This window comes from Setaria italica, chromosome IX (assembly GCF_000263155.2).
Source record: "Setaria italica strain Yugu1 chromosome IX, Setaria_italica_v2.0, whole genome shotgun sequence".
In the NCBI taxonomy this organism is placed as follows: domain Eukaryota; kingdom Viridiplantae; phylum Streptophyta; class Magnoliopsida; order Poales; family Poaceae; genus Setaria; species Setaria italica.
This window is the reverse complement of record NC_028458.1, coordinates 34,200,002-34,227,232: the sequence shown is the minus strand read 5'-3', so window position 1 is coordinate 34,227,232 and position 27,231 is coordinate 34,200,002. Positions and strand designations below refer to the sequence as shown.

The window sequence follows — 27,231 nt, the reverse complement described above, 5'->3', positions numbered from 1 at the left end:
TCGGCCCAATAGTCGGTAGCGGCCTCTAGCAAGACGTGCCAACTCCTATACGCACACGAAGATCATATCAGACGAACCATCACAACATAATATACATGCTATTCCCTTCGCCTCACGATATTTGGTCTAGCTTCAAGCCGACCGCTCTTTCTCGATCCTGTGATTTGGAATCCCTTTGTAGGTTAACTCTTAACCGTACGTAGCATGGCCATGCATTTTCGGATCCGATCACTCGAGGGGCCCAGAGATATCACTCTCAATCAGAGAGGGGCAAATCCCATCTTGATTGACCATGTCTCATAGCATGCTTCTTGACAAACCCGAAAGCTACCTTTATAACTACCCTGTTACGGCGTAGCGTTTGATAGCCCCTAAGTAGGTCGATCCACATCTAGAATACATGCGACAATCTCAGGTCTAAGGACAAAGCGTATATGTTGTTTAAAGAGAGAACTACTTCTCGTGTTGGGTCAGTCCTAGCACATGTCTCCACATGTGTCCACATTATTAGTTCAACATCTCCATGTCCATGACTTGTGAAACATAGTCATCAACTAATACATGTGCTAGTCTAATATTCATGTGTGTCCTCACATGAACTCCGACTAGGGACAACTTTAGAATAACCATACAAGTAAAGAGTTTCACATATAATTCACATAATTGCAAATCAATTCAAGTAGCATTTAATGGATATTCAATGAACACAATATACAAATCATGGATACAAATGGAATATCATCATCTCTGTGATTGCCTCTAGGGCATACCTCCAACAGTTAGATCGAAATTGGGGGGTGTTTTCCCCCTTCTTCTTCGTCTGTACCGAGATAGAGAGATGGGGAGGAGATGGCCGGCAGCGGTTGGCTAGCCGGGCCTTGCTGGCAGCAAGCCGAGTGGCGGGGAAGGTGGAGGAGGGTGAGGGGTCCCATTTGGCCCCTTACCTTGGGCGGGCGGCACCGGGTAAGGGGACATGCCGGTGGTGGCTTTGGCAGCGGCGGGTGGACGGCTTGGCGAGGTTCTGGAGAGGGGCGGTGACCTAGGGAGATGAGTGGCAAGAGAGGCTGGGGTGTCGCCCACTTTTATAGTCGGTGGAAGGAGCGGGGGAGCGGCCAGTGGTGGTGGGGACCCAGGCCGGGCGCGGCAACGGGTGGCGTCCTGGCGCGGTGACGGTAGCGAAGCAGTAGGGGCCGCTGGCGGTGTAGCGACGGGGCCGGCGTACGGTAGGGGCCGGTGGCGCGCGCTGGCCGGCGTGCAGGGAGGGGCCGGACGTAGGGGCCGAGCCTACGTGTGTAGGGGAGAGAGGGGAGGTGACCTGGGCAAGCGTGGCAGGGGTCGGTGGAGGAGGGCGGCCCAGGACGCACGCCAGGGAGGAGAGGCAACAGGCGCAGCCAGGAAGAAGGAAGAAGGAAGGAAGAAAAAAGGAGGAAAAAAGAGAAGGAAGAAAAAGAAAAGAGAAAAAGGAATAGGGGGAAAAGAGAAAAAGAAAGGGAGAATTGGTGGTGATTGCGGAAAACGGTCGGAGCATGCGCGGCGGTTTGTTGACCGGCACGCGGCGGAATTTGCGGAGAGGATAAAAATGATGGGTGTTGGCTTTGGGTGCCGGGATGGCGAAATTGCCGGGAAGACGAAATTTTCGGGAGTTCAACGATAGAAAGATTTTGAAAACAAATTTTAGCGGGTGATTTAAGTTGGTGATTTTTATGGATGTTACACTAAAGGGAACCTGAACGTTGAATTGACGATTGGTAGCAAAACTCTACTTACTACTTTCTTCGTCATCGTCGGTAAAGGTTCATATAATCTTCTACTGGGTCAAGATTGAATTCATGCAAATTGCTGTATTCCATCCACAATGCATCAGCTGCTAATTTGGTGGGATGGAGATATGGTGGAAATCGTGCTGCCGATGAAACTGCTATCATTGTTGCAGCTGATATTCCTTTATGGGAATATGACAAAGTATGCTGCTTATCTGGAAAATCTGGAAAGAGGATAAGTTCATGGATGTTGCAAGATTCTTTTTCCGGACGGGTCCAGCAGATGATGAGGAGGTGTAGATGCAAACGTGTCTATCGGCTAACTTGTTAGTTTGTATTCATAGGCAATGGGTCAAAGCCGACATATGTAAAAGCCGATGAACAATTCATCACCTTAGATAGCCGGTATCTTTTGATATCGCCTTTAGCACAAAAAATATTATATATATATATATATACATATATATTGTCCAGAAGGGATTGATAGTGTTTCATTTGGTACAAAAAGTATTGCCAACAAGACTTAAAGCATTATAAAATAAGCCTTGTCATGCTAACTTTTTCATATTAATGGATTAAAAAAACCGATGATTTTTTTCATCATTTCCAGATAGCCGATATCCTGGGATATCACCTTAAGAGCAAAAAATACAAGAGGAAGCGCAAGTTTGAGAAGGGGTGGAGTCCTTCTATTCCGACATCTTCAAGAAGTTCGCTGGAGATGGTAATGGAGGTTCGTCACGAGGATCTTTCTTGCATTATGACCTCCTGGCTTCACAAAAGAGGTTGTGAAGGGAAGGAGCATCCTAGTCTATTTCACGAGAATTCTTCTAGCATCAGATGGTCATGGATCCTATAGGAACTTTAAGTATTATGAGCTTCCAGCCCACAAGTCCTATTCTTTGAGCCATGGTTTCTGGTGGTGGGAAGTGCTAGCGTTGGTGGTCTATTTATAGCAAGATTGCTTGTATGTGGTCAAGGCGATACAGCGAGCTTGTGAGGCATAATGGTAGGAATCTTTTAGCTTCGACGGATCGCTAGGGCAATATTATTCTTGTGATGGTTGGCCTAGTCTAGAGTGATAAAAAGAAAATTCATTGCATCAGGTCAAGAGAAGTAAAGATAGCATTGAAAGGTCATTTTCAAAGGGCCGAGTAATTGCACGCAAGTTACAAAAAATTTAAAAGAAGATTAATTGTTCTTTACAAGGCCCTTTCAATGGCCTGTACCGCACGCAGGAGTATATTGTTAACATTGGTAATCAACTTGAAATCCTCTTCATCAAACCCTAAAACCTTGTTGATTTGCTAATGCTGATTGCATGCTTGATTGATGAAGGCTGTTAGTTCTTTCTTTTTCTCCTGAATTGTGGGTGGATGATTTTACCTTGAGCTTGTGCAATTGCTGTGTTCACCCGATTCAGTTTGGGCATTAGTTGATCCTTTTTGGTTTCCAAGGATTTCAGATTCTATTCTTCAGAGGAAAGGGAGTCGTTAAGATGGTCAACTTCCTGCTTTAATTCTTTGGCCTTTGACCTAACAACATCCAATTGAGCATTGGCCTGATGATTGGCCTGCCTGCTGGCTATATGCTTCTTGGCTCCCTGGACTTCAGAATAGTGCAATTCGATGAAGGCTGCAGGAGTCAATAATGCTACTAATTCGTCAGTCAAATGAATCCTAATTTGCCTATATAAGTTTTGGATCGGCTCAACGTCTTCTAGCAATACTGATGTGTCTTGATGTAGTAACTGCAGAATAGCTTATAGCTGATCCTTGATGTCTAGATGGTTCTGTACTAGATGGCTTGAGCCAATGTCCCCCTCATCTGCAAATTCTTTTATGCTGAACGAGAAGAGGTCTGACATTGATGGATTGGCAGCCTATGGATAAAATTGGTTAGATCAAGAGTTTGGTGCCTCAACAAATGCATGAGATTCACATATCTGTGTAGGAATTTTTTGCTGTTGAGTATTGTTCTCAAGATCTTCCTCATCGGTTGTAATTCTCGGTGATTGCATATCCGTTGGAGGTGCTTCTGGCTGAGTGATCTGTTCTTCAGCCGATGGTTCATTCTGCAAGTGGGCATGGATTAGAGTGCATGTTAAAATAGGAGCATTGGCTTGAATGGACAAAAATATTACCAAGATGATTTCTTGAATCGGCAATTGCTGTCGGCTTGGCATGGGGTCATGTTCTGGGATTTATGCATTTAGTGGAGTAGCCGATGCAGAAGTCGATGCCGACGTTCCCAGTACCAACTGTTGAGATAATCCATGTACAACACAAGAAGAGATTCATAGGTGGAATTGGCATTACTATACCTTTGAAACCAATTTCTTTAGCTGGACGTGTGTTTCTTCTTGAGTTGGTGTTGGTTCTTCTGATGCTCTATTGGCCCATGGCTCTTGGAAGTCAAGAAGTGGGGAATTTGCCTGCTGTAGCCGATCAAGATTCAGGTCATTAACAAAAGAAAAAGTGAGTAAACAAAGATAGTTGATATACCTCCGAAGCTGATGGAGATCCAATTGGCGACGCAATGGTTTTCTTCTTCTCCTTCTTGCTCAGCCGCTTGGAAGGAAGTTTGTGCTTGTCCATTAGAGGATCCTTGGGTAGATCAGAAACTCAGGGGACATTAGCTCCTAAAATTGGTTCTGAAGTAGGAGGACCATAGGCAATCGGCTTGCCGCTCAGGCTTACGAGAGGAGCATCAGCTTCATTTTCATGACATGGAATGTTATAGTAAATGAAAAGAAAGGAAGGAAAATAAAGTAATATATGAAGAAATTACCTCTCCATCGGATGGTTTGTAGTCAGGACAGAGTCTTTTGCAATAATGCGCCACTGCACGGTTCATCATATGGCTCTTCCATTCATTCCACCATCGTTCAAAGGATTCATATGATACTTCGGTACCAGCCCAATCTAGCAAGTCAAATGAGGGCACTGGTGAAGTCAAGGAAGTCAAACTTTCATATTCAGAGCTGGTGGTGACCATGTACCTTCAGTTTGTTAGTAAAAAATAAGCTGATTGGAACCTGACCAAATCCCATCCGACGGGAAAATACTGAAGAATGGTAGAACTCATAATAGGGTTTGTGAGATCAGCCATTGGCAAAACTGGTTGGAAGAATGCAAGGAGCTACAGCCGATTTGGAAGCCAATGTGAGTGACTCCGATGGGCCGATGTCTGAAAAGGTAGGATTCAACTGGTCAGTGAGTTCATATGCACACCATGTTATGTCAGCCTCCTTGAAGCCACAATAGAAGAGTCTGAAGAATTGGGATGTCTCTAGTGCTGATAGAGAGCAGCCTGTGACACTTGATGACACCTCCCCATATGACTCACATCATTGTCGGGATTCTTCTTCTCCTTTAGAGAAATTATCAGGGAAAGTTTAGGAAGAAAGGTTTGTTCCTTGACCCCTAGCCATATAGACGGTGCGCTAGAGTTGAATGAACCACCATGGGCCGCCAGTACCAATGGCTTTGCTGGCTTGCAGCTTGATTGATGTCCGGTGCATCAAATGGTATACAGACCCAAGCAGGAATTTTCTGAGGGGGAGTTTATTGTCTCGAGCTAAATGTTCAACAAATACTAGCATATTTGCTGTAGGGTAGGCCTACAGTGTATCCACAGAAGATGAATTTTTCCAGCCACATATTCAGGAAAAGGGCATGTCTTCGTTAGTGATTATGCTAGTTATTTTGCTGTACGAAGTGATGTATCCAAACCATCCATTCATATTCTTTGATTTGACCCTATAAGAAGGTTTAGTCCTTAGAATGAAAGGGCTAATTGGGGTAGAGACGTCCAGGCCTGTTAGCATGAAAACATCAAGCAGGCTTAGAGATAGTGGTCTATGGTTGAACAAAAACGCATTTAGGACATCAGACCAAAAATATGCAGAGGCTACTAATAGTGGCTCGATCTTTTCCATTTCAGCCAAGGAGAGTCTGATGCAATGGCTGATTCTGGAGTCCCCCCACTTTTTGTCCTTTTTGGTTGCTACACGAAGATACCGGGATCTCCAACTAGAGTTGTTATTTGGCCACGAGCGAAAAGTTCTTTTCCAATCTGATAGGTTCATTATAGCATGCTTAAAGGGGACCCTTTGAGTTTTGGTGTTTATAAAATCCATCTGATCCTCATCACCCATGGGTCCCAGGAAGTAACTTGTTTGAGTGTTGGCTATGGGGATGAGGAAATTGTTCCTAAGTTTCTACAAGGGAGGCCAGGATAAAGAAACGAGGGTTCAATGTACAGTAACTAGATTGGATCTAGAAAGTAAAAAGGATAGTGAAGGTGCTTGGTATATGTGGAATAGAAGGCACTGTCGCCATTACTAATTTGTGGCGTCTTGATGGCTGGAGCTTGACGGTGATGGAGTAGTCGCAGGGTGCGTGAAGGGAAAGATTAGATTTTTGGCTGCAGCGGCGAAAGACTTCTATCGGCTTGGTGAAGAAGACGAAAGGTACTAGAGCGATTGTATAATAATCTTTATAGGGGCGATCCCATAAAATGAGGGGAATATTAACGAAAAATCTGGGAAGTAGGTCATGATTGTGGCAATAACTCTTACATTTTGGAAGGGTATCGGCTCGTAACCTGTGAAGGTGATGGCAACATAAGAGAATTTGGAACATATGTTTTATATTCCAAAATTTGGGGGCATGTGTTGATACCGGTTTTTTACTAGAGTCAGCCGCTGTGGATAAGGTTCTGAAAGCCGATGAAGGAGAGAGAAAAGGCCCATCGACGACTTTGCGTTGACCAAGACTAGCCGCGGATGATCGGGGTTCCAAAAGCCGATACAAGACCAGAAAAGACCCGATTCGAAGCGAAATCGACTCCACTAAATAAGGGAAAGCGTGGAGATTTATCTTTAGTAGTTTTTAGAATAGCTATAATAGTTATGTCATAATCGACTAGGATTTTAGTTTGCTCTAGGGTATAAATATAAGCCCATGAGCCTTGTAATTAACAATCATCAATCAATTAATACAATCTTTCGGTGCCACACCGCCAAAATCCTAGGAGTAGGAGTAGACTAGTTTTGACGAGTTCCTTCTTGCGCGCACGGCTGCATCAGCTTTGATCTCAGGCGAGCTTGTAAGTACCATCATCCGGTCATTACATTAGCTGTATCAGAACTTTCTAGGCATCATCCAATATTTAGATCTTTTATCATGTGGCTAGTTATCGAGTTATCTTAGATTGCAAGTACAACTTTCTAGACTTTGTCCAATATTCTGCTTGTCTTCAACGTTGCTCATAGTTATTGAGTTGCTCTAGTTTTATTAAGTTGCATCGTATTGATCTCTTAGTTTTATCAAGTGCTCATAGTTATTGAATGGCTTAGATCTGGTTAGGTTGTCTTCATTGGCTCCCTGACCTTGTTTAAGCGTTCACCAGTTATCTGATCGTATCGGCTGGCTGGATTTCGCATGCTTTTATGGCTTTATATATGCTAGGTCCGATAGATCTTTCCCCCTGCCCCTGGTATTGCTAGTCGTCAGATCCTTAACATCAGGATGCTAATGTTGAGAGCCGATGCATTGGCTGGGTATCATCCATATCTGATAGAAGCACGATGACGTCATTGAGCCGATAGGTGCGTGTACGAGGCCTTGCTGCCGCAAGCCAGTCTGTTATGTTAATGGGCCAAAGTTAATGTGTTCTCATTCGTGTTACCATGTCTAAGTTCAATACACTTATCATGGCATTGATTAGATCCGTTAGCTTTATTAGCTTGTAGTAGGCAACAGGTTTTTGTTTGCTATGTTCTAATCTCTTAGATTAATAGATTGATGTCAATGCTCTCTCATTCATGTTACCTTGTCTAAGTTCAATTACACTTATCAAGACATTGACTAGATCTGTTAGCCTATCTGATGTGCGCATGGTTAGAAGGGGCTCCTTTTATGGCTGTTCTTTTACAATGCTTTATCTTAGCCCGTCGGTTCATATAGACGATGGCACATGCCATGAATGTTTTATTTATTTACACCACATGATTATATTGAATAATCTGATTGTTGTGGTGTTTATTCCAAGAACACCTACCCATGAGTTTGAAAGGCTTCATCACTGATCGGATAAGGAATTTAATATTTACCTTGTCAATGTTTAGGTCAAATGGATTGGCACGACTTGCACCTTCGCGATCCAATTTGGATCTCCTAGGTCCTTCGTGTTGTTCAACGCAGAAGCCTGAAGTCTAGTTTTTGCGTCAACAAAATCATGCCCAACATCCTATTTAGCTCTTTTGCTAGTTAGACCTTCTGTTTATATATTTAATTAGGTTTTAGCTCTCAGTTTATTTTAGTTTAGCCACTGAAAGTTTAGTTTCCTCACAGATAAGCCCCTTATCTTGTTTAGCTCATATCTTTAGCGGTTTAAATTCGTTTTAAGCTATTTTTGTGCCTATGAGTTCGTGATAATGCATAGAACTATTTGGTGTAATGTTTCCTTATTTTATTCTTTTGTGTGCTTGTATGTACTTGTTTGATGTGCGTAGAAGGATCGTAGTTTGAGGGATTCAATGTTGAAGTCTTTGAACACTTTGAGCAGCAAGAGCCAGTTCAGGAAGGCAAGTTGTGCCCTTAATCACAATTTGAAGCTATGCAACCTTTACTTTTATGTTGAATACATATGCTATGCACTTTTATGATTAAACATGATGGGTCGTATTTAAGTTGTGCATAGTTTTATCCTTATACGTTGAACAACCTACGTTTATATAATGTCGGGGGTAGCATGCTGCAAAACTACTCGGATGATGACTCGCGTGAAGACTAAAGATTCTCGGATTGATTATTTAATCATTCCAAGGCTCGGGGGCTGATAAGCTACACCCAAGTAGTTGACTTTTTCAAAACAAAGAAAGAAGATTCAAGATTTTATTGACTCTCTGCCTGATTCTTCAATTCAACCCAAGACTCGGGGGCTACTCCACATGGAGTGCGACTTCCGCCACCCTCTATATCAGCAAAGATGAAGAATACAAAATCAAGATGATCAAGGGCTTCAGCACACTATAGCCTCATGGCAGATTTGAAGAACTTTGAAGATTCTGCCAGACAAAGTACTCGGGAAGCACTAAACTACTCAGCGAGGATCTGAATAGTACTCGAAGACTGCTGCATTCAACTATGAAGCGCTTGGGAGCTTGTCGGGGATAGATCCCCAGTACCCGCAAGGAAGGAAGAAGCTGGACTCCTACTAGTTTTACTCTATAATCCTACTAGGACTCATACCATGTTATCCTACTATGACTCCTCCTCATAACCGAATAGTAATCCCGTCCCCTGGAGTAAATAAAGGAGTGCAGGGATATCTAGATCGGCAGATCGAGAACCACAACAGAGGACCAAATCTTCAACACCAAACAACACCTAAGTGCAGGACGTAATATACAACACCCTAAATAAGACGTAGGGTATTACGCTACTCTAGCGGCTCGAACCTGTATAAATATGTGTCTTATATCTTCGCTTTTACCTTCAAGTTCCAGGTCTGACGATCCTCCACCAACTAATCTGTTGCTGCACAAAGTTGATCCGCGCAGTGACACGAGAACTGCCGTACTTTCGCAACGACGAGCGACTAGTTTCCGCGCAAACTAGCAAAGAGGTTCCTCACTATCATGGAGGAGAACCGAAAAACGGCAAAGATTGACCAAGCTCTAGAGCTACTAGGGCTCGGTAAGGACTAAAGCTACTGTGCTGGAAAAAAGAACATAGATGAAAAATAGTATTGTATCATGTCGATTGTGTTGTCAAGAAAACAATCGGTCATCTACCCAAAGTATATATATGGGTATGCCTGGACTATGGCAACATGGAGTAGGACTCCTTTACACGTACACAAAAAGATGATGTATCTAATTACAAGCTTAAAATATTCCTACTCCCTAATTTATCTGCACGTGAAGTCAATAGATGGAAATACCACCAGTCCAAGTCCAATACGAATACGTATCCCATCCTTATTCATCTGGCCAAACAACCAATTCACGTATAAAAAATTCCTTCAGCTATCTCCATTCCGAACTTCACCTTTGCTGTTTCCTTCTCTTCTCACGTGAAATCTAGACTCATATTGTTTTCCAAAATACATCCAGCACGCATATCAGACTTGGCCCTTCAACAATCCCGAACTAAAAAATGCATGCTTTACTTGGTGAAGCACCTGACGAGCTCTACATGTATTCTGTCAATAGATCAATTCTGTCGGTACTTAATATAATTTGGCCTACTAAATAAACAAGCTAGCCAAATTATGCTACAAACACAATCTACTACCTCGGGATACCCGTTGTCGAGTATCAAACACCGACATAGGTGACCGTGGTTCAACGGGTACCTGGAGGCCGATCACTGACTCTTTCGGTGGTGCACAGCTAGGGGCACCAGATCAGTCGGTGATCATTCTGTGTCCGTTGGAGCAATGGCTAGTTTTTGGGGTTGGTTCTATATATACCCCATTGCCCGGCCATTTTAGTGTGTTAGAGTTTGGAGAAGCAATAGGCTTGGTTTCCACATACACATAAGTGCTCTATCCAAAAAAATGCTTAAGAGAAGATTGAGGCAATTAGCATAAGGCTTAGGTCCTGATTGGTGCTAGTTTGGATCCATTAGCGCAATGCTTTAGGGATTAGCCTAGAGTTAGGCGAGGTTTGCACACCTCTTTGTTATCGGTGCTTCCACGCACCAAGAGTTGTAAATCCGGGGCTTGTAATTCTTGTGAGACCCTCCAACCGCGTTTGTGGAGTGGCCGCCTGTGCATGTAAAAGGGATCGGAGGAGAAGCTCTTGGCGTTTTGTTGAAGCTCTACCTAGTGAAGAGCAGCGAGGAGCATCTGGGAGAGGCTATGCGGTGACCCACTTGCTCGTGGGGAAGGCCCGTCAGCTATCCTACGGAGTTACTTGACCAGGGTGTTTATACCCTTGCGCGGGCATTCCCTTTGAGAAGGGCTCCAATAACGAGGACCAGTGGAAAGATTTACTTTCCGATACCTTAGTAAAAATTTCCGTGTCGCCATGCTGGAAGTTTGCCTTCTCTACCTCATTTATATTCCACATTTCATATTGCCCTTTCCAAGAATTGCCATGTGTAGTTTATAGGATTTAGAACTTATGGTGCAAAACTCTTTACATTAGAGATAGGAACACATCAAGATAGAAATTGGAATAGAATTTGATATGTGCTTGGAGCCTGACTTATTTGGTGTCATGGTCCCTTCACATAAGCAATAAGCAAGAAGGTGAGGAATTGTGTGCCGATGCTTAGCGTGGGAACAAGGTGAAGAGCTGCAAAGATTATTTTGAGGAGCGGACGTTACCGTGACCAATCTTAATTTTAGGAGCACCTAAAAATCGTTTTGTAGTGAAGGGAGATCCCAATCCTACGCGCGCTTGTCAAGAATCTGTGTTGTTGTTGCTGCCTCTGTACCTCATGGAGAAGTGCAAGAAGTGCAGCAGGTTCACCAAGACCAGAGCAGCCATCAACCAGAAGAAATAGTTGAGGTGCCCTTCGTTCAAGTCGTCCGGGATCCACCCGGGCCTCCCGCCGCGAGCCGTGACGGCCGAGACGGTGGCGAGCACGGCAGAGTTGAAGTAGTTGCCGACCGCGACGGCCAGCTGCGCTAAGGTGCTTCCCAGGCTCTTCATGCCGTCCGGCGACTGGTCGTACAAGAACTCGAGGATGCCGATGGCCGTAAACACCTCCCCGGCGCCGAGTACGGCGTACGCCGGCGCCTGCCACATCATGCTCATCGCCGTCGAGCCCCTATCGGGTCGCTACAGCGCCAGGCGCCTCGCCTCGACCAGCGCCGCGTAAACCGTGCCGACCACGGACAAGGCCAGGCCGACGCCGAGCCTCTGCAGCTGTGAGAGGCCCCGTTCTTTGCCTGTGGCGCGCCGCGCGAGAGATACCAGCACGCCATCGTAGAATTGGATGGACACCATGACGCTGATGTTGTCGAAGGTTGCAAGGGACACCGGAGGAATGGCGAACGGGCCGACGCGGTTGTCCATGGAGGCGCCCTGCTCGATGAACGTCGATGACATCTGCGCTGTGACCGCAAAGAAGGGCATCATTGACGCGCACACGGGGAACATCCGGAGTAGCATCTTTAGATCCTCAACTTGGGACACCGTGCATAGCCTTCACGGGTTCGTCTCACCTTCATCTCCAGATGATGGCGCGACAATGGCAGCCTTGTCAAAGAACCTGAACATTAATCCGAGCGCAATATCAGTTCTTTGCCAGTTTTACATCTTTCAGGTCACAGTTTACGAAATGTTCAAGTGACATTGCCTATGTGATATCTTTCTGATTTAGTTAGTTCAGACAGGAGTGCAAGTCACCTGTTGTTCCTTAACTAAATCGACAATGTAGCAATTTTTAAGATCAAAACTTGCAACCTTTTTCTCCTCACATATTTAAATGTAAGTTGATTACCTGAATTGACTTGTATGCTGAATCTTGCAATTTCCTTCAGTTGGTGAAGGCACCTCATGCAGAAAAAAGCAGTCTTCAGGTAACACCAAATTGTAATTACTCACAGCTGCAACAACCACCTGGGCAGGGGCGGATCCACAACGGGATTGCGCCCCGGGCTGAGCTGTTGAATCACACCTAAAATAGTCTAATTTTGTCTCCTAAGCCTCATTTTGTTAGGCTAAACAGCACATAGGTTAAAGGGACTCCATGGTCTCGCCCCGGGCAGCCCGGGCCCTGGATCCGCCCCTGCACCTGGGAGACTCTTATCAGAGGACTCCCTCCCACTTTGTGATACATGTAAACATTCCTACCCGCAATGAACACGGCGAGCCCAGACACCCCACCCAATGTTGTCCTGCACCCAGACGACCACGGTTGCTGAAAGCAGGAAGCCAATGCTGATGGAGAAGTAAAACCAGTTGAAGAAAGAGCCCTTTGACACCCGCTCCACCGGGTCGGTTGCGTCGAACTGATCTGCACCAAGGGCCGTGGTGCAGGGCTTGTTGCCATCGTTGCCTAGGGCGACAAGGTAAAGCCCAAGGTATGCCGCGACATGATGAATGTGGCGGTGGTAAGACGAGTCCATGAGCAGTGGGAGAAAGGCTGAAACGGTCAGGTGAGCATCCCCTGACGCTACATTGCTTGTTGTAACTTACAACGATGTAAATAGGGAGGAAGATCGTTATTGTCCTGTATCTTCCCCAGAATGTGTCTGCCAAGAAGGCCCCGATGAGCCCCGTGAAGAATGAAGTGCCGACCAGGTGGACACAGTTGTCGCAGCATCGATATTGCTCTCATTGAGTACGCCCTGCGGCAGAAGCCACACATTCGGTAAACTCGGCACCTAAACAAGGCATTCTCAAAGACTTAGGTTAATTCTGTAGGTCCAAGGATTCGGTGCTCGTAACCTAAGAGGGAGCGGTGAATTAGGCAACTTAAAAATTTAACCTATGACTCACACTACTTTGCATGAAAGTAAAGTAGATCATTTCTATCTAAATGTGCATTCTAAGGTTGATCTAGTGTGAAACCCTCATCCCATAACAAGTTTTGCAACCTATAGCCAATCCTATCAAGATACTACTATAGGAAAGTAAAGGTACAGAAGTTGCAAGTATGAAATGTGGAAACGTAAAGGAAGGGATGACAGGAAGCAAACTCTTGACACAAGATTTATCCCGTGCTATCGGTAGGCATTAAGCCACCATTAGTCTACGTTGTTGAAGCACTCACACAAGAGTATTACTTCCCGGTCACCAAGTCTCTCCCAAGGTGCTCCTTGACTTGCCACAAAGGCTCACGCCAAGTTCCTCGGTCACCTTGATGCCATCTTCACTAAAGAGCTTCTCCACCAAGTAAAGGGGTCTCCACATCCCATGCACAAGGTCGTCAACACCGCTCCACACCAAGCCGGAGGGTCAAAGACTTGCCTGCGAGCCACCAAGGCTCCAAGGTGCCAGCACACCTCTTGTACAGCGGTGGTTCACTCTTGAACTTGATCACAAGATTGGCACACCTTACACACACTCCTCTCTAGGCCTATCCTAGCACTAATCACTCTCCTAAACTTGTGCTAAGCCTTTGATGGATCATTAAGCACTTTTGTTGGCATAGATGTGTTCTTGATGAGTCTTGATCTTCAATGCTTCCCTAGACACTCCAGCAACTCCAAATGGGCGAGTGGTGGGGATATAAATAGCCCCAAGAGCTGAAAGAGCCTTTGCTCCAATGGCTAGTTAAAAAGTATACCATCAGATGTTCCAATGATCTATTTTTAGCCTGCATCAAAATATCCGGTCAACTAGTTGTTGGCTCCCATGCCCAACTTTTCATTTGACACTCCCAAAAATTCATTCGACGCTAAATCCGATGGTACTGTCAGATCATCTGGTGCTGATAGATTTCTTGCCAAAACCTTCTGTCTGAAGTAAATATGCTTTGTCCAACGCTCCACTTGGACCTACCATCGGATCATCCGATGCTACTGGATTTTCTTCATCTTCCAAGCCTGTCCCTCAGAATTCATCCAATGCTACTTTTCACCATCGGATCATCCGATGGTTGACTTTGGCTTGACTTCATCAGAGCGTAACAATTGCTCCGATGCTTACTCCGACTCTCATCTGGGGGCCATTGGAATATTGAATGGTGTGTTTTCCTATATTTTTTCGTTTCTTTGCTTGTCTTTGGTTGTGGTTGCTTCCTTGGGACCTAGAATACCTTCACGACATGTTCTAACTAATTTGTTAGTCCCAATGATCATGTTATCATTGAATCACCAAAATCATGAACAAATGGCTTATCAAGGCCATGTTCTTATGTTAAACTAGGGAAGTAAATTAGGAGATCAACGTTAATGATTGTTGTTGTGCTGTACCTAAGACAAAGAAGCATGCTCTCCAACTCCCCATGGTCTGCTTTAGAGCAGGCTTGTTGTTTATATCAACAGTCCCATCGGTAACCAACTCTGAACTTACATCCTGAGCGATAAATCCAGAAGAAAGTATGAAACGCTAACACTAAAATTCTAGCTTTGTGTGGTGTAGGATTGTTAGGCTACCAACACCTAAAACTTATCTGTGTTGTGCTTGTGAGGAGGTAATATGGTAATAAGGTGAGAAAGCTGTCACCTGTTGTGGCAAGTGACGAATCAATGGCCTCTCTTCGTCATCTGCATCCATGGGATGCAGGGCCGTCCTGGCGAAAACCGAGGCCCTGTACAGAACTAAGCGAGGTCTACTAGCGATTTTTTTATAATAAACTTATTCATAGCTTTTTTTCTGAGGTTGAGTTCATTCCCCTATCCTTTGTTTTTTTTTCTTACGCTTTTGGTGATCAGAATCATATTTTCTAGTTCGGTCTGCAGAAGATATGGCTTCGATTATGAAACATTAGATATTTAGACCATTTTGATGCGCATGTATAAAAAAATAAGGCAAAAGCTTGTCAACTAGTCCATGTGAAGCAATAAGTAGAATTGATCAATCAAGTAAAGAAAAGGAAACTACCTTGTGACTAACTTGCTTGTCTTCTGGCTGTGCAATGAGTACGTCCCATCCAGAAACAAGAAGTGTTAGAATGTGTATGTGTGCTGCCTGTATTGCATGTGTGGGCCTGTCATGTGAGTCACGGCCAGGCCCAGGCCGGCCCTTGTGGGCACCGGCCCCTATGAGATTAGGGTTAGGCGCCACCCCCAGGCTAGCGCCTATATATATGTAACCCCTAGTTCATCCCTAATCAATCTATTATTCCACGCATATTGCTTTCCTACATGGTATCACGAGTCCGGGCTTTTCCCGATTCGATCGCTTCCGCTCCCTAGGCTGCGCGATCTTCGCGCGCCTTCCTTCCGCGCGCGCCCCACGCATCGCGCACCCGCCGCCGCTGCCACCACGCAGCACTGCACGAATGCCACGCGCCCCTCATCTCCCAAGGCCGGTTCTGCTCCAGCCGCCGGAGACTCCTCCGCCGCTGCGGACGCCGAGGCCACGCGGCTCGCCGACGGCTGGGCGCGCCAAGGCCAAGCGCCTGGTTGACGCCCGCGCTGCCTGCAAGAAGGTGCAGGAAGATGCCCTTGCCCGCGATGCCGCCACTGAGGAAGAGGCGGCCGCTGCCCAGCGCGAGCGCGACACTGTCAACGCTCGCATCCGCTAGTCTCTCACCCGCGCTGCTGCAGCACGCAAGGCGGCCCCTGCCGACTCCGATGAGGAGCCGATCATCGCTGCCTCTGATGTTGATGACGATGAACCTGCCGACGACACCTGCCAGGCTCTGCTCCTACACGAGGCCGCGGCCCTTCTGCAGCTCCATGCCTAGGCTATGGCCGTCCAGAGCATCTGCAGCCTGGTTCCCATCATTCTCGACGCCACCGCCGGCAACTACGCTCGATGGCGCGAGCAGTTCCTCCTCACCGTTGGAAAGTATTCCTTGCAGGACCACGTCCTCCGCAGTCAACCGGCTGTTCCTCATGCGGATTGGATTAGTATGGACTACATCGTTCGTTCGTGGCTCTACGGCACCATCGCCACAGACCTCGTCGACATCGTCAAGGCCCGCGACGACCAGGGTGCCACGGCTCGCGGCGACTAGGGCGCCACGGCTCGCGCGATGTGGGTGGCCAATGAGTCCTAGTTCCTTGGGAACAAGGAGACACGCGCCATCATCCTCAACGCCCAGTCCGCAACATCCGTCGCAACCACCCTCCACGCTCCTTCCTGGAGGCCCACGATGACCTGCTTTTGAAGGAGTTGATGATGCCCCCGCCGACATTGACACCGTCCACCGCGCTCGTCATCGGCACCGCCTCCGGCTCAACCCCCCGACCCCCTGTGCTCGCCCCTCAGGGTGGCGGCTGCTCCAACAGCGGGGGCGGGGGGCGGGGGTGCAGTCGTGCTGCTGGCCAAGGGGGTGGCCCCAGTCGGCACAAGGGCCACGACCGCGGTCGCCGCGGCGGCCAAGGCCGTCCCAACAAGGCCACCGATGGTGCCCCGGGCGGCAGCAGCGGCCAGGGCACCTAGCACCCGGCCGGTGACACCCCTCCTGGTGCCTAGCCCTCGTTCTGGAACCCTTGGTCTGGGGAAATCAAGATGTACCCCGACCTAAGTCCTCCTCGGAACGCTGTTCTGCGCCCCGCACCGCCCTCAGCGGGCGGCCCTCCCGCGGTGCCCTAGCAGCAGCACCAGGCCTTCTTCTCCTAGCAACAGGCTGCCCTTACGCCCAGCAGCAGCAGCAGCAGTCACAGCTTCAGCTTCTCCAAGCGCAGCAGCAGGCGCCCTACGCCATGCAGCCGTACCAGGCTTCCCAGGCACCACCTGGGTTCTACACCACGCTGACCGGACTGCCGTCTTCTTGGGATCAGAAGTCCCTTGCATCGACCTTCAGCACCATGATGCTCAACCAGCCCCAGATGAACGACTGGTACTTTGATTCAGGTGCCACCTTGCACATGACCTCTGATGCTTGTACCCTTTCCTATTTTTTTCACCTGCGGTATCCCTCTCCATCATCAATTATCGTCGGTGACGGATCCTTGCTTCCCGTCACAGGCACTAGCACTGCTCATCTTCCAGGACCCTTATCTCTTAATAATGTTTTAGTTTCACCGAAACTTATTAAGAATTTGATCTCTGTCTGCCAGTTTACCTCTGACAATAATTGTTCTATTGAGTTTGACCCCGCTGGCTGTTCTGTGAAGGATCTGGCGTCTCGGAGGGTGATCGTCAGGTGCAATAGTTCCAGTCCACTCTACCCATTACACTTCCCAGCGGCGCATAGCCTGGCTGTCGTCTCCTCGCCTTCCGTGTGGCATTGTCACCTCGGTCATCCCGGTCATGGCATTTTCTCTCGAGTCACTTCAGCTGTTCCCTTTTGTAATAAATATGCTGAAACCATTTGTCATGCTTGTCAATTAGGGCGTCACACTCGTCTAACCTTTCAGTCATCCACTTCTAGAGTGTCTTATAATTTTGATCTTATTCATTGTGATTTACGGACGTCTCCCTTTCCCAGTATCTCTGGCTATAAGTATTTTTTGCTTATTCTTGATGACTGCTCTCATTACTTGTGGATGTTCCCGGTTCGCCTTAAGTCTGACACCTTTGCAACTCTGACCGATTTTTTCTCTTATGTGTGCACCCAGTTTGGCGTCCCAGTGAAAGCTGTCCAGTGCGACAATGGCTAAGAATTCGACAACACCAGCTCCTGCACATTCTTCCTCTCTAAGGGGATGTCTTGCCCCTACACGTCCCCACAGAACGGCCAAGCTGAGCGCATGATCCAGAGCGTCACCAATGTTGTTCGCTCCCTCCTCATCCAAGCATGTATGCCGCCTTCCTATTGGGTTGAGTCGCTGCACACTGCCACCCACCTCATCAATATCCTGCCTCCAACAACCCTACAGTCTTCCACTCCTCACCAGGCTTTGTTCGGGTCGGCGTCCTCCTATGACTACCTGCGGGTCTTTGGGTGCGTTTGTTATCCCAATCTTTCAGCTGTAGCGCCACATAAACTTGCCCCGCGCTACACCCGTTGTGTCTTTTTGGGATACTCTGCTCATCATAAGGGATACCACTGTCTTGATCTCTCCACCAATCGTGTCATCATCTCTCAGCATGTTGTGTTCGATGAGACCCAGTTTCCCTTCTCGCAGCTGTTGCCGTCTCCCACTAATGAGAACTTTGAGTTTTTGTTGGAGGACAATGTAACTCCCACAGTACCTCCTCTTCTTCCTGCAGTACCCTCTCACGGCGCGCCTCCACCACCGTGTGCTGCCTCCAACGCCACGCCCAGCGCCGCCAATGGAAGGGGGCTCATTGCTCCCACCCCCGCACAGCCACGTAAGGCTGCATCCCCGGCATTCTCCGCATGGCCACGTGTGGCCACCCCTATAGGCGCGGTGTCCCCGGCAGCGTCCCTCGCACAGCCACAAGCGCTCTCCGCACGGCCACGTGCGGCCGCCCCTGCAGGCATCGCGTCCCCTACCGATGCGGCGCCCCAGGGCACCTCTGCTACCCCCGGCGCAGCGGCGGCAACCCCTGACGCAGCCGCTGCCCCAGCTGGCAGCGGCGCCCTGCTTCTCTGATATAGCCGTCGACCCCGACTGCTGTCGCAGATCCTGGCACAGCCACCAATGCCGGTCTTGCCTCCCAGCGCTGTCCAAGTTCATCCATTCACCAACCAGCATGCCATGACGACCCGTGGGAAGCTGGTCTTCCGGCAACCAGCTCTCTTCCACACCGCCCCGCTACCGCCGGTTCCACGCACGTATCGTGTGGCTCTAGCGGATCCCGACTGGCGCCAGGCCATGCAGGAGGAATATGATGCCCTACTCGCCAACAATACCTGGGATCTTGTACCACGACCAGCGGGAGCCAATATTGTCACTGGCAAGTGGGTTTTCAAGCACAAGTTCAATGCCGACGGGTCTCTTGAGCGCTACAAGGCACGATGGGTACTTCGTGGTTTCACGCAGCGCCCCATCATCGACTTCTCCGAGACTTTCAACCCCGTCGTGAAGCTGGCCACCATCTACACTATTCTATCCTTGGCCCTCTCTCATCGTTGGCCGATCCATCAGCTGGACGTGAAGAACGCATTCCTTCACGGGACACTCTCCGAGATAGTGTACTACGCCCAGCCTACTGGTTTCGAGGATCCCACTCGCCCTGGTCACATCTGCAAGCTGAATTGGTCCCTCTACGGGTTGAAGCAGGCTCCCCGCGCTTGGTACCGTCGATTTGCCACCTACCTGCAGTAGCTTGGGTTTGTTGAGGCCAAGACTGATACATCCCTATTCATCTTCCATCGTGGTGCTGATACCGTTTACCTGCTCCTTTACGTGGATGATATTGTTCTGACAGCCTCCTCGTCACCACTCTTGCGACGTACCATTAAGGCTCTTCAGCGGGAATTCTCCATGAAGGATCTTGGCACTCTGCATCATTTCTTGGGGATGCACGTGCAGCAGTCAGGTGATGGCCTCCTGCTCTCCCAGCGCCAGTTTATGCTTGAGATCCTGGACCATGCAGGTATGACTGACTGCACGCCTTGTGCCACACCCATCGACACGAACCCGAAGCTCTCCGCCGCTGTAGGTGTTCCTCTCACTGCCACTGCCGCATCAGATTATCGGAGTCTTGCTGGCGCCCTGCAGTATCTCACCTTCACCAGGCCCGACATCGCCTACGCAGTTCAGCAGGTCTGCCTGCACATGCACGCTCCACGGGACATCCACCTTGCTTCTCTTAAACGCATCATTCGGTATGTCTGTGGCACCGTTCACTTAGGATTATTGATTCGGCCCTCTGCATAGTCTGACCTGATTGCTTACTCGGATGCCAACTGGGCTGGTTGTCCTGACACTCGCAAGTCCACCTCCGGGAACGCAGTTTTCCTGGGTGATAATTTGGTCTCGTGGTCCTCCAAGCGGCAGAATGCAGTCTCCCGCTCCAGTGCCGAGGCCGAATACAGAGCTATCGCCAATACAGTTGCTGAGATCGTCTGGTTGCGCCAGCTTGTTCTCAAGCTTCGCGCCCCTCTGCGCCACACTGCTCTCGTCTACTGTGACAATGTCAGCACCATCTACATGTCCTCGAACCCCGTTCAGCATCAGTGCACCAAACATATAGACATTGATCTCCACTTTGTTCGGGAGCGCATTGCCACTGGTGACGTCCGTGTTCTCCATGTTCCGACGACTTCTCGGTATGCGGGCATCTTCACCAAGGGCCTACCTTCTTCTGTCTTCACGAAGTTCAGGTCCAGTCTGAATGTCCAGCTTACCGGCGCTTAGACTGCGGGGGGTGTTAGAATGTGTATGTGTGCTGCCTGTATTGCGTGTGTGGACCTGTCATGTGAGTCACGGCCAGGCCCAGGCCGGCCCTTGTGGGCACAAGCCCCTAGGAAATTAGGGTTAGGCGCCACCCCCAGGCTGGTGCCTATATATATGTAACCCCTGGTTCATCCCTAATCAATCTATTATTCCACACATATTGCTTTCCGACAAGAAGGTCTCAAGGAATCAAGTTCCACGACTCCAGCCTCCACTATGGCGGCGGCGTGACGAAGAAGCTTTGGGTTTTGGCATTGCTTCATAGAGCTAAATGACTAGGAGAAACATATTTTGGGCTAGGGGTTAGTAGGTTTGATTGGCTTTGGAAAATGGAGGTCCTGTACCAGCGCACAGGTCGCACACCCTTAGGGACGGGCCTGATGGGATGCTATGTGAAGGAGCAATGGTCTCTGATCCCGTCAATAGAATCCTACCGAATTAGGCCAGTTTGCACTCCTACTTTTCAAGTTTGTGGCTAGATAATGACATAATAACATATGAGAATTAGGATGGAAAAACTATTTTCTTTCTAAATAAACCGCAGCATGATTCTCTCTGGATTGCGAACTACATCATGATTATCTGTGTCTTTTAGAGTTTGTTCGAGCTCAATCTCTCTCTTTCTGTAATTGAGCATCTATACTCATTCAAATTGATCCCACACCTCAGATATGAAATTCCTGACAAACTCTGTTTTCTTGCAAGTAATTCCTTTTTTTTTAGGGCAAGGAGATGAAGGAAAACACTCTTGAATGAACACACGTTTAGTTCCATTTCCAGTTGAGTAATTGAAGAAAGAGACAATTTATACCCCGCTGCATAGCCGACCATACTATTCCTACAAGGAACACCTCATCTACTTTCTTGTGTTATTACAGAAGCAGCAATCTTCCATCAAAGATAGCAAGTTATTGAAAAACAAAAGCGACTGGAATAAACAAATAAGAAGAGACCTGATGATTGAAGCTGGTAGGAGAGCCTCACCTGGGCTTAAGGAACATGGATGAGCGTAAGAAAAATGGACAGAGCAGAGTATTTTGACACAAGCCCTAAAAATTGGAGGTGCCTCTCCAACACTCCCTCTTACAAGTGTTTCGTCGATCCAAGATCTGCAAGTTCCAAGCGGCACCTGGAATCCTAGATCAGGGCTACCTACTTGTAACGTGCTGCAAATATGTCAATATGTCATCGACTTGGAAGTGCCGCATCGTTGCAACATGGATAGGACAACCATCAACTAACAAACAAGGTCAGCAAAATTCTTGGTAGCACGTGAGGTCTCTGCGTATCCTTGATTTGGATGTCCAGCCATCTGATGTAGCCAGCCAAGGACACGTTTTAATTGCAAAAACGACTTGGCTGCCAGAGAGGCACTGCCAGAGACACAGACAGGCAATGTTGAATCTATGTCTACATTTATTTGAAGAGAAGAAAACACATGAATCGCAACAGTGTCTGATGTATATATTCTTGTCCCACTAAATAAGCATTGCATTCTCAGCTTTTTAAATATATAATGCTTAGGACAAGCTATTTAAAAGCGTTGGAAATAGTACTCCTTTACCTTAATGATCACAGCGCTCATTTCTTTTTGACGCATAATTGATGCTATAAGACTTTTATATTCAAAAATATTTATTTAGCTATGATTATAATTTTGTATTACATAAATAAAATACCAATCGGTTAAAGCCTTGTCCTAATTGAACAAAACGCGACTTGTAACAAAGAACAGACAGAATATATAGCTTACAAAATAACAGTTGTACACGACAACTGTTTGAAATACTCATTTATGTGGATGTCCATAACCCCTATACCATCAAAGCTACAAACCTCCTATTTCAATGTTGTAACTCTCCTAGCTTCAATTATTGTAACTCCATTATTAATTCAAATTCTCATGTATGGCTATATATACATAGGAGAGCTTGTACTGGTTGAAATAAGAGAATGGTTGAAATAAGAGAAGAAAAGAGAAGAACACATTTGCTTTCCTTCTCACTTTATTCCCCCCATGTTTGCATACCAATTCTTGATAGAAAAAAACTAGTTATTATATAACACGTTACCAACACGACTGTCTCTAAACGCTATCAAGAATTAGGTATGGAACTTTTTGTTGTGATCATATTCTTTTCACGGTAAGACATTATTTTAGTTATTAGTTTCTATATTTTGTTCTTGTGAAACCATTTAAATTTTGCAATTCTACATATTTTGTAGTTTACTATGTCGAATCTTTCCAAGCTTGATTTTACCACATTGGATATTAGTGGCAAGAATTATTTATCATGGGCTTGGTGAAACAATGGCTTGGTGAAACAATCAAAGAAGCAAATAGTGCATCTAGCCAAGATAAAGCTAAAGCTTTGATCTTTATTCGTCCCCATCTCCATGAAGGTCTAAAGGCTGAATACCTTACTGATAAGGATCAACTTGTTCTTTGGAACAAACTAAAAGAAAGATATATGATCATCAAAAAATTGTGATCCTCCCTAAAGCTCGTTATGAGGGGTTGCACCTAAGGTTAAAAGACTATAAAAGTGTTTCTGAATATAATTTAGCCATTGTTGATGGTCGTTAAGTACCAAATATGACCATCAATATACTCAAGAATAAAAGAAGGATTGACATTTCTTACACTTATATTTGTTTCAAATAATGTAGTTCCACTTGTCCTTGGAGAATATTTGGTTGCAGGTGAAAAAGCACAAAAGGATGGAGAAAGCACCCTCTATGTATCCAAGAAACACGCTTCTGACCAATGGAAGGTTGCCACGTATGTATCCCATGGACTGAAGGGCTCACAAACTACCACAACCGCCTCAATCCACCGGATAACGCACACAACCGCTATTGGGACCCACCAGGCAGTCACTCAGAGAAAGGTGGTTACGAGGGGGCCCACAGGGGGGTGGCCGAACCCATGGTTCAGCCAAACCGCCCTTGTCTCCTCTCTTCTCCAGCTTCCACGGGCGATGCCTTACGTCAGTTATGAGATATTCCCCAAAGATTCCCTCGCAGAACCGTCTCTTGGAGCCTACAAATATGAGAGGAGGGGCTCCATTCTAGGATACACACAACTACTGATTCACTCTCTCCCTCTTAGTTTCCATGTTAGTGGAGTTAGGTTAGAGTAGCTCTACTTCAGGTTCCAGGTCTCCTTGGAGTCTAGAGTATGGCTCTTGTATCTTTTATTCCTAGGTTGATTTTATTCTATTCAAATATTCATACAATTTTGAAAGGCTCATATTTTAGTTAAATTATTTAAAAGAAAATTGGGATGTTACATCCACCATGCCACCTAGACAAATGCATGTTAATTTAAGATAATCACCAAGATAGACTATTATAAATATCATTGATCCATAGAGATAGTGGGGTAAAAAAAGGTTGTTACAGGTTTTGGTGGCTGTGTGTAGATGTGGGTAAAAGGGGAGAGTAGCGGGCTATCAGCAATGGTAAGTTCTGAGAGCGTTGGATATGGAGTGATTGATCATGATGGTATCAAAGGAGAGGACAAATACACCTTATATGTCCACAGCATTGTGTGATTTTCATGGAATTGATCAGATAGAAATAATCGTGAATTGAAGGCAGAAAACAGGTGAACACCTACTTACTATAGTCATCTTGGTATTTTTGCCATCTGATTCAAATAGATGAATAAATAGGTGTGTGACGACCGACCCCAAAAATCTTAAAGTTAATCTTAACCTGAGTCCCTAATCCCCTACCTCAGCTTCCCGAGTTGAAGTGCTCAACCTCCAGTACCGGTCCCGACCCCTGAGGACCCAACCCCTCTCCGCCGTTTCCCTGGTTCCGACCCCGCCGACCGCAACTCATCCGCCGGATCCTTCTAAGTCCTCCCAGCAGTCTCTCTCTCTCTCTCTCTCTCTCTCAATCTGAGCAGTGGACCAACCGAGACTGACCGGTGGACCCACAAAAATCTTTCTCCCAGATCTCCCGTGACAGACGCACTCGAGTGGCATGCCCGCTTCCGAGTTTCTCCGCCGCGTGGCTCGTTTCCTCCGACACCTGCCGCTCCGCCCCGTCGCCGGCAGCGACCGGATGGATTCTCGCGCCCCCTTCCCCAATCGCAGCGGAAGCCCTCTGCAACCCTTTCTGCAGTGCCTCACCGCCCGCGCCCATCATCACCTCGCGGACCCCCGGCTGCAAGGCCCGAGGCCTCCCGTCTTTTCCGCCGCCCCTCTACAGTCGCGCCGCCCGGACTGCGCTACGCGACGATTCCTCCATCGCCAATCCAGACCCCGGCCGCGACAGCTCCTTTCCCGCCCTGTCAGAGCTGCGCCCCCGGCTGTCTGTTGCTTCGCGCTCGCCCGCACCACTGCAGCCTGCCTATCTTCTCACCTGTGCACCCTCGCTTCTAGCGCCGTTCCCCCGGTCACTTCCATTAGATCCACCGCACGACGACGCCCGCCTCCGCCAAATCTCAACCACCGGCAAAACCGCGCCTACGCCGCCCTGTCTTCGGTGCCCAATGACCACCAGTGTCATCCCCGAAGTCCTGCTCCACCGCCCTTGTTGCTCAATCGCCGCCCCAGTAGCGCACTCCATCGACCCCAGCAAGGTACAGGAAGTCATGGACTAGAAGCCTCCCGCCTCAGTGCACCAGATCCGAAGTTTCCTTGGACTAGCAGGCTACTATCGGCGTTTCATACCGGATTTCTCCAAGATAGCTAAGCCGATGACTGAGCTGCTAAAGAAAGAGGTCAGATTCGTGTGGGACGCCAAATGTGAAGAAGCCTTCAAGACCCTGAAGCACTTGCTGACCACAGCCCCGGTTTTGGCCCAACCCGACCCCTCTAGGCCGTTTGACGTGTACTGTGACGCCTCTGGCACTGGACTTGGGTGTGTTCTTATGCAAGACAACCGAGTCATTGCCTGTGCCTCACGGGCGTTTCGACCTCATGAGCTGAACTACCCGACCCATGATCTTGAGTTGGCAGCAGTGATCCATGCCTTAAAAATATGGAGGCACTATCTGATGGGCACTCACTGCACCATCTACACCGACCACAAGAGCCTCAAGTACATCTTCACCCAAGCTGACCTCAACATGCGCCAAAGAAGATGGTTGGAGTTGATAAAGGACTATGATCTGGAAGTGCACTATCACCCCGGCAAGGCCAATGTGGTGGCCGATGCTCTTAGCCGCAAGACCTTTTGCAACTGCTTGTCGGCAACAACCTTCACCGAGACTTTGTGTCATGAGATGGAAAAACTCAGTTTGGAAATTGTTTCCCATGGAACCCTTGGCCACATAGCTCTTGAGTCTGTTTTGGAAGACCAAATAAAGTCAGCACAGTTAGAGGATAAGGAAGTGAGGCGGATCACCAGGAAGATTTCATTGAAGGATGAAGGGTATAAGCAATTCCGACAGGATGAGACTGGGAAGGTGTATTATGGAACCCGACTGGTTGTACCAGCCGACCCCAACTTGAGAAAGCAAATCCTAGATGAGGCTCATCTCTCTAAGTTCTAAATCCATCCTGGCAGCAATAAGATGTATCATGATCTTCGTCAGATCTTCTGGTGGAGTGGAATGAAACCAGAAATTGCCCGGTATGTTTCAGAGTGTGACACCTGCCAACGCGTCAAGGCCAGTCATCTAAAGGTAGCAGGTACCCTGCAGCCCCTACCTATTCCCTCTTGGAAATGGGAAGACATGAGCATGGATTTCATTGTTGGATTGCCCCTTTCATCGCAGCGACATGATTCCATTTGGGTTATAGTGGACCATCTGACCAAGACCGCCCACTTCCTTCCTGTCCACACCACCTACACGGCCAAGAAGTATGCGGAGATGTACCTTGACCGCATAGTTTCCCTACATGGTGTGCCTAAGACATCTCTGATCGAGGAGTTTAGTTTGTAGCACGCTTTTGGGAACAGCTACAAGCATCCATGGGCACCAAGCTCATCCATAGCTCAACCTACCACCCTCAAACCGATGGTCAGACCGAAAGAGTTAATCAGATCCTTGAGGACATGTTGAGAGCTTGTGTCATCCATTATGACAAAAATTGGGACAAGTGCTTGCCATTGGCAGAGTTCTCATATAACAATAGCTACCAGGCTAGCTTGAAGATGGCCCCGTTTGAAGCCTTGTATGGTCGGAAATGTCGGACACCATTGAATTGTTCCCAAGCTGGAGAAAGACAAACCTATGGTCTTGACTTAGTGGTAGAAGCCGAAGAGCAAGTGAAGGTAATGCAAGCAAATCTCAAGGCTGCCCAATCTCGACAGAAGAGTTACTCCGACAGGAGAAGAAGACCCCTGTAGTTTGACCTTGGTGATCATGTGTATCTTCGAGTCTCCCCGACCAAAGGAGTGCAACGGTTTGGAGTAAAAGGGAAATTGGCTCCCCGTTACATTGGCCCATATGAGATTGTGGAAATTTGTGGACCCGTTGCTTATCGGATCCAACTCCCAGAACAACTCTCGGCCATACACGATGTTTTCCATGTATCTCAACTAAAGAAATGTGTCCAAGTCCCAACCGAGATAGTAGAGCAAGAGCAACTTCAAATCGAACCCGACTTGACCTATGCCGAGTACCCGGCCAGAGTTCTTGACCATAAGGAGAGGCGTACCCGACGCCAAGTGT

General features: G+C 47.5%; 1 protein-coding gene and 1 pseudogene across 1 annotated transcript; one reads left to right on the top strand and one right to left on the bottom strand.

The window, feature by feature from the left end:
* Positions 1–11,028: 11,028 nt before the first annotated feature.
* On the bottom strand, positions 11,029–14,949 carry LOC101771761 (annotated as a pseudogene).
* Positions 14,950–19,682: 4,733 nt separating this feature from the next.
* On the top strand, positions 19,683–20,558 carry LOC106804527 (uncharacterized mitochondrial protein AtMg00810-like). The gene is made up of 2 exons (XM_014805813.1): positions 19,683–19,964; positions 20,079–20,558. The coding sequence occupies exons 1-2, from the start codon at positions 19,683–19,685 to the stop codon at positions 20,556–20,558; spliced, it is 762 nt and encodes a 253-aa protein (XP_014661299.1).
* Positions 20,559–27,231: the final 6,673 nt, after the last annotated feature.

Coding starts and splice junctions, on each gene's coding strand:
- LOC106804527 (XM_014805813.1), top strand. CDS start 19,683: ATGAAGGATCTTGGCACTCTGCATCATTTCTTGGGGATGCACGTGCAG. Junction 19,965..20,078: donor TCGCCTACGCAGTTCAGCAG/GTCTGCCTGCAC, acceptor CCCTCTGCATAG/TCTGACCTGATTGCTTACTC.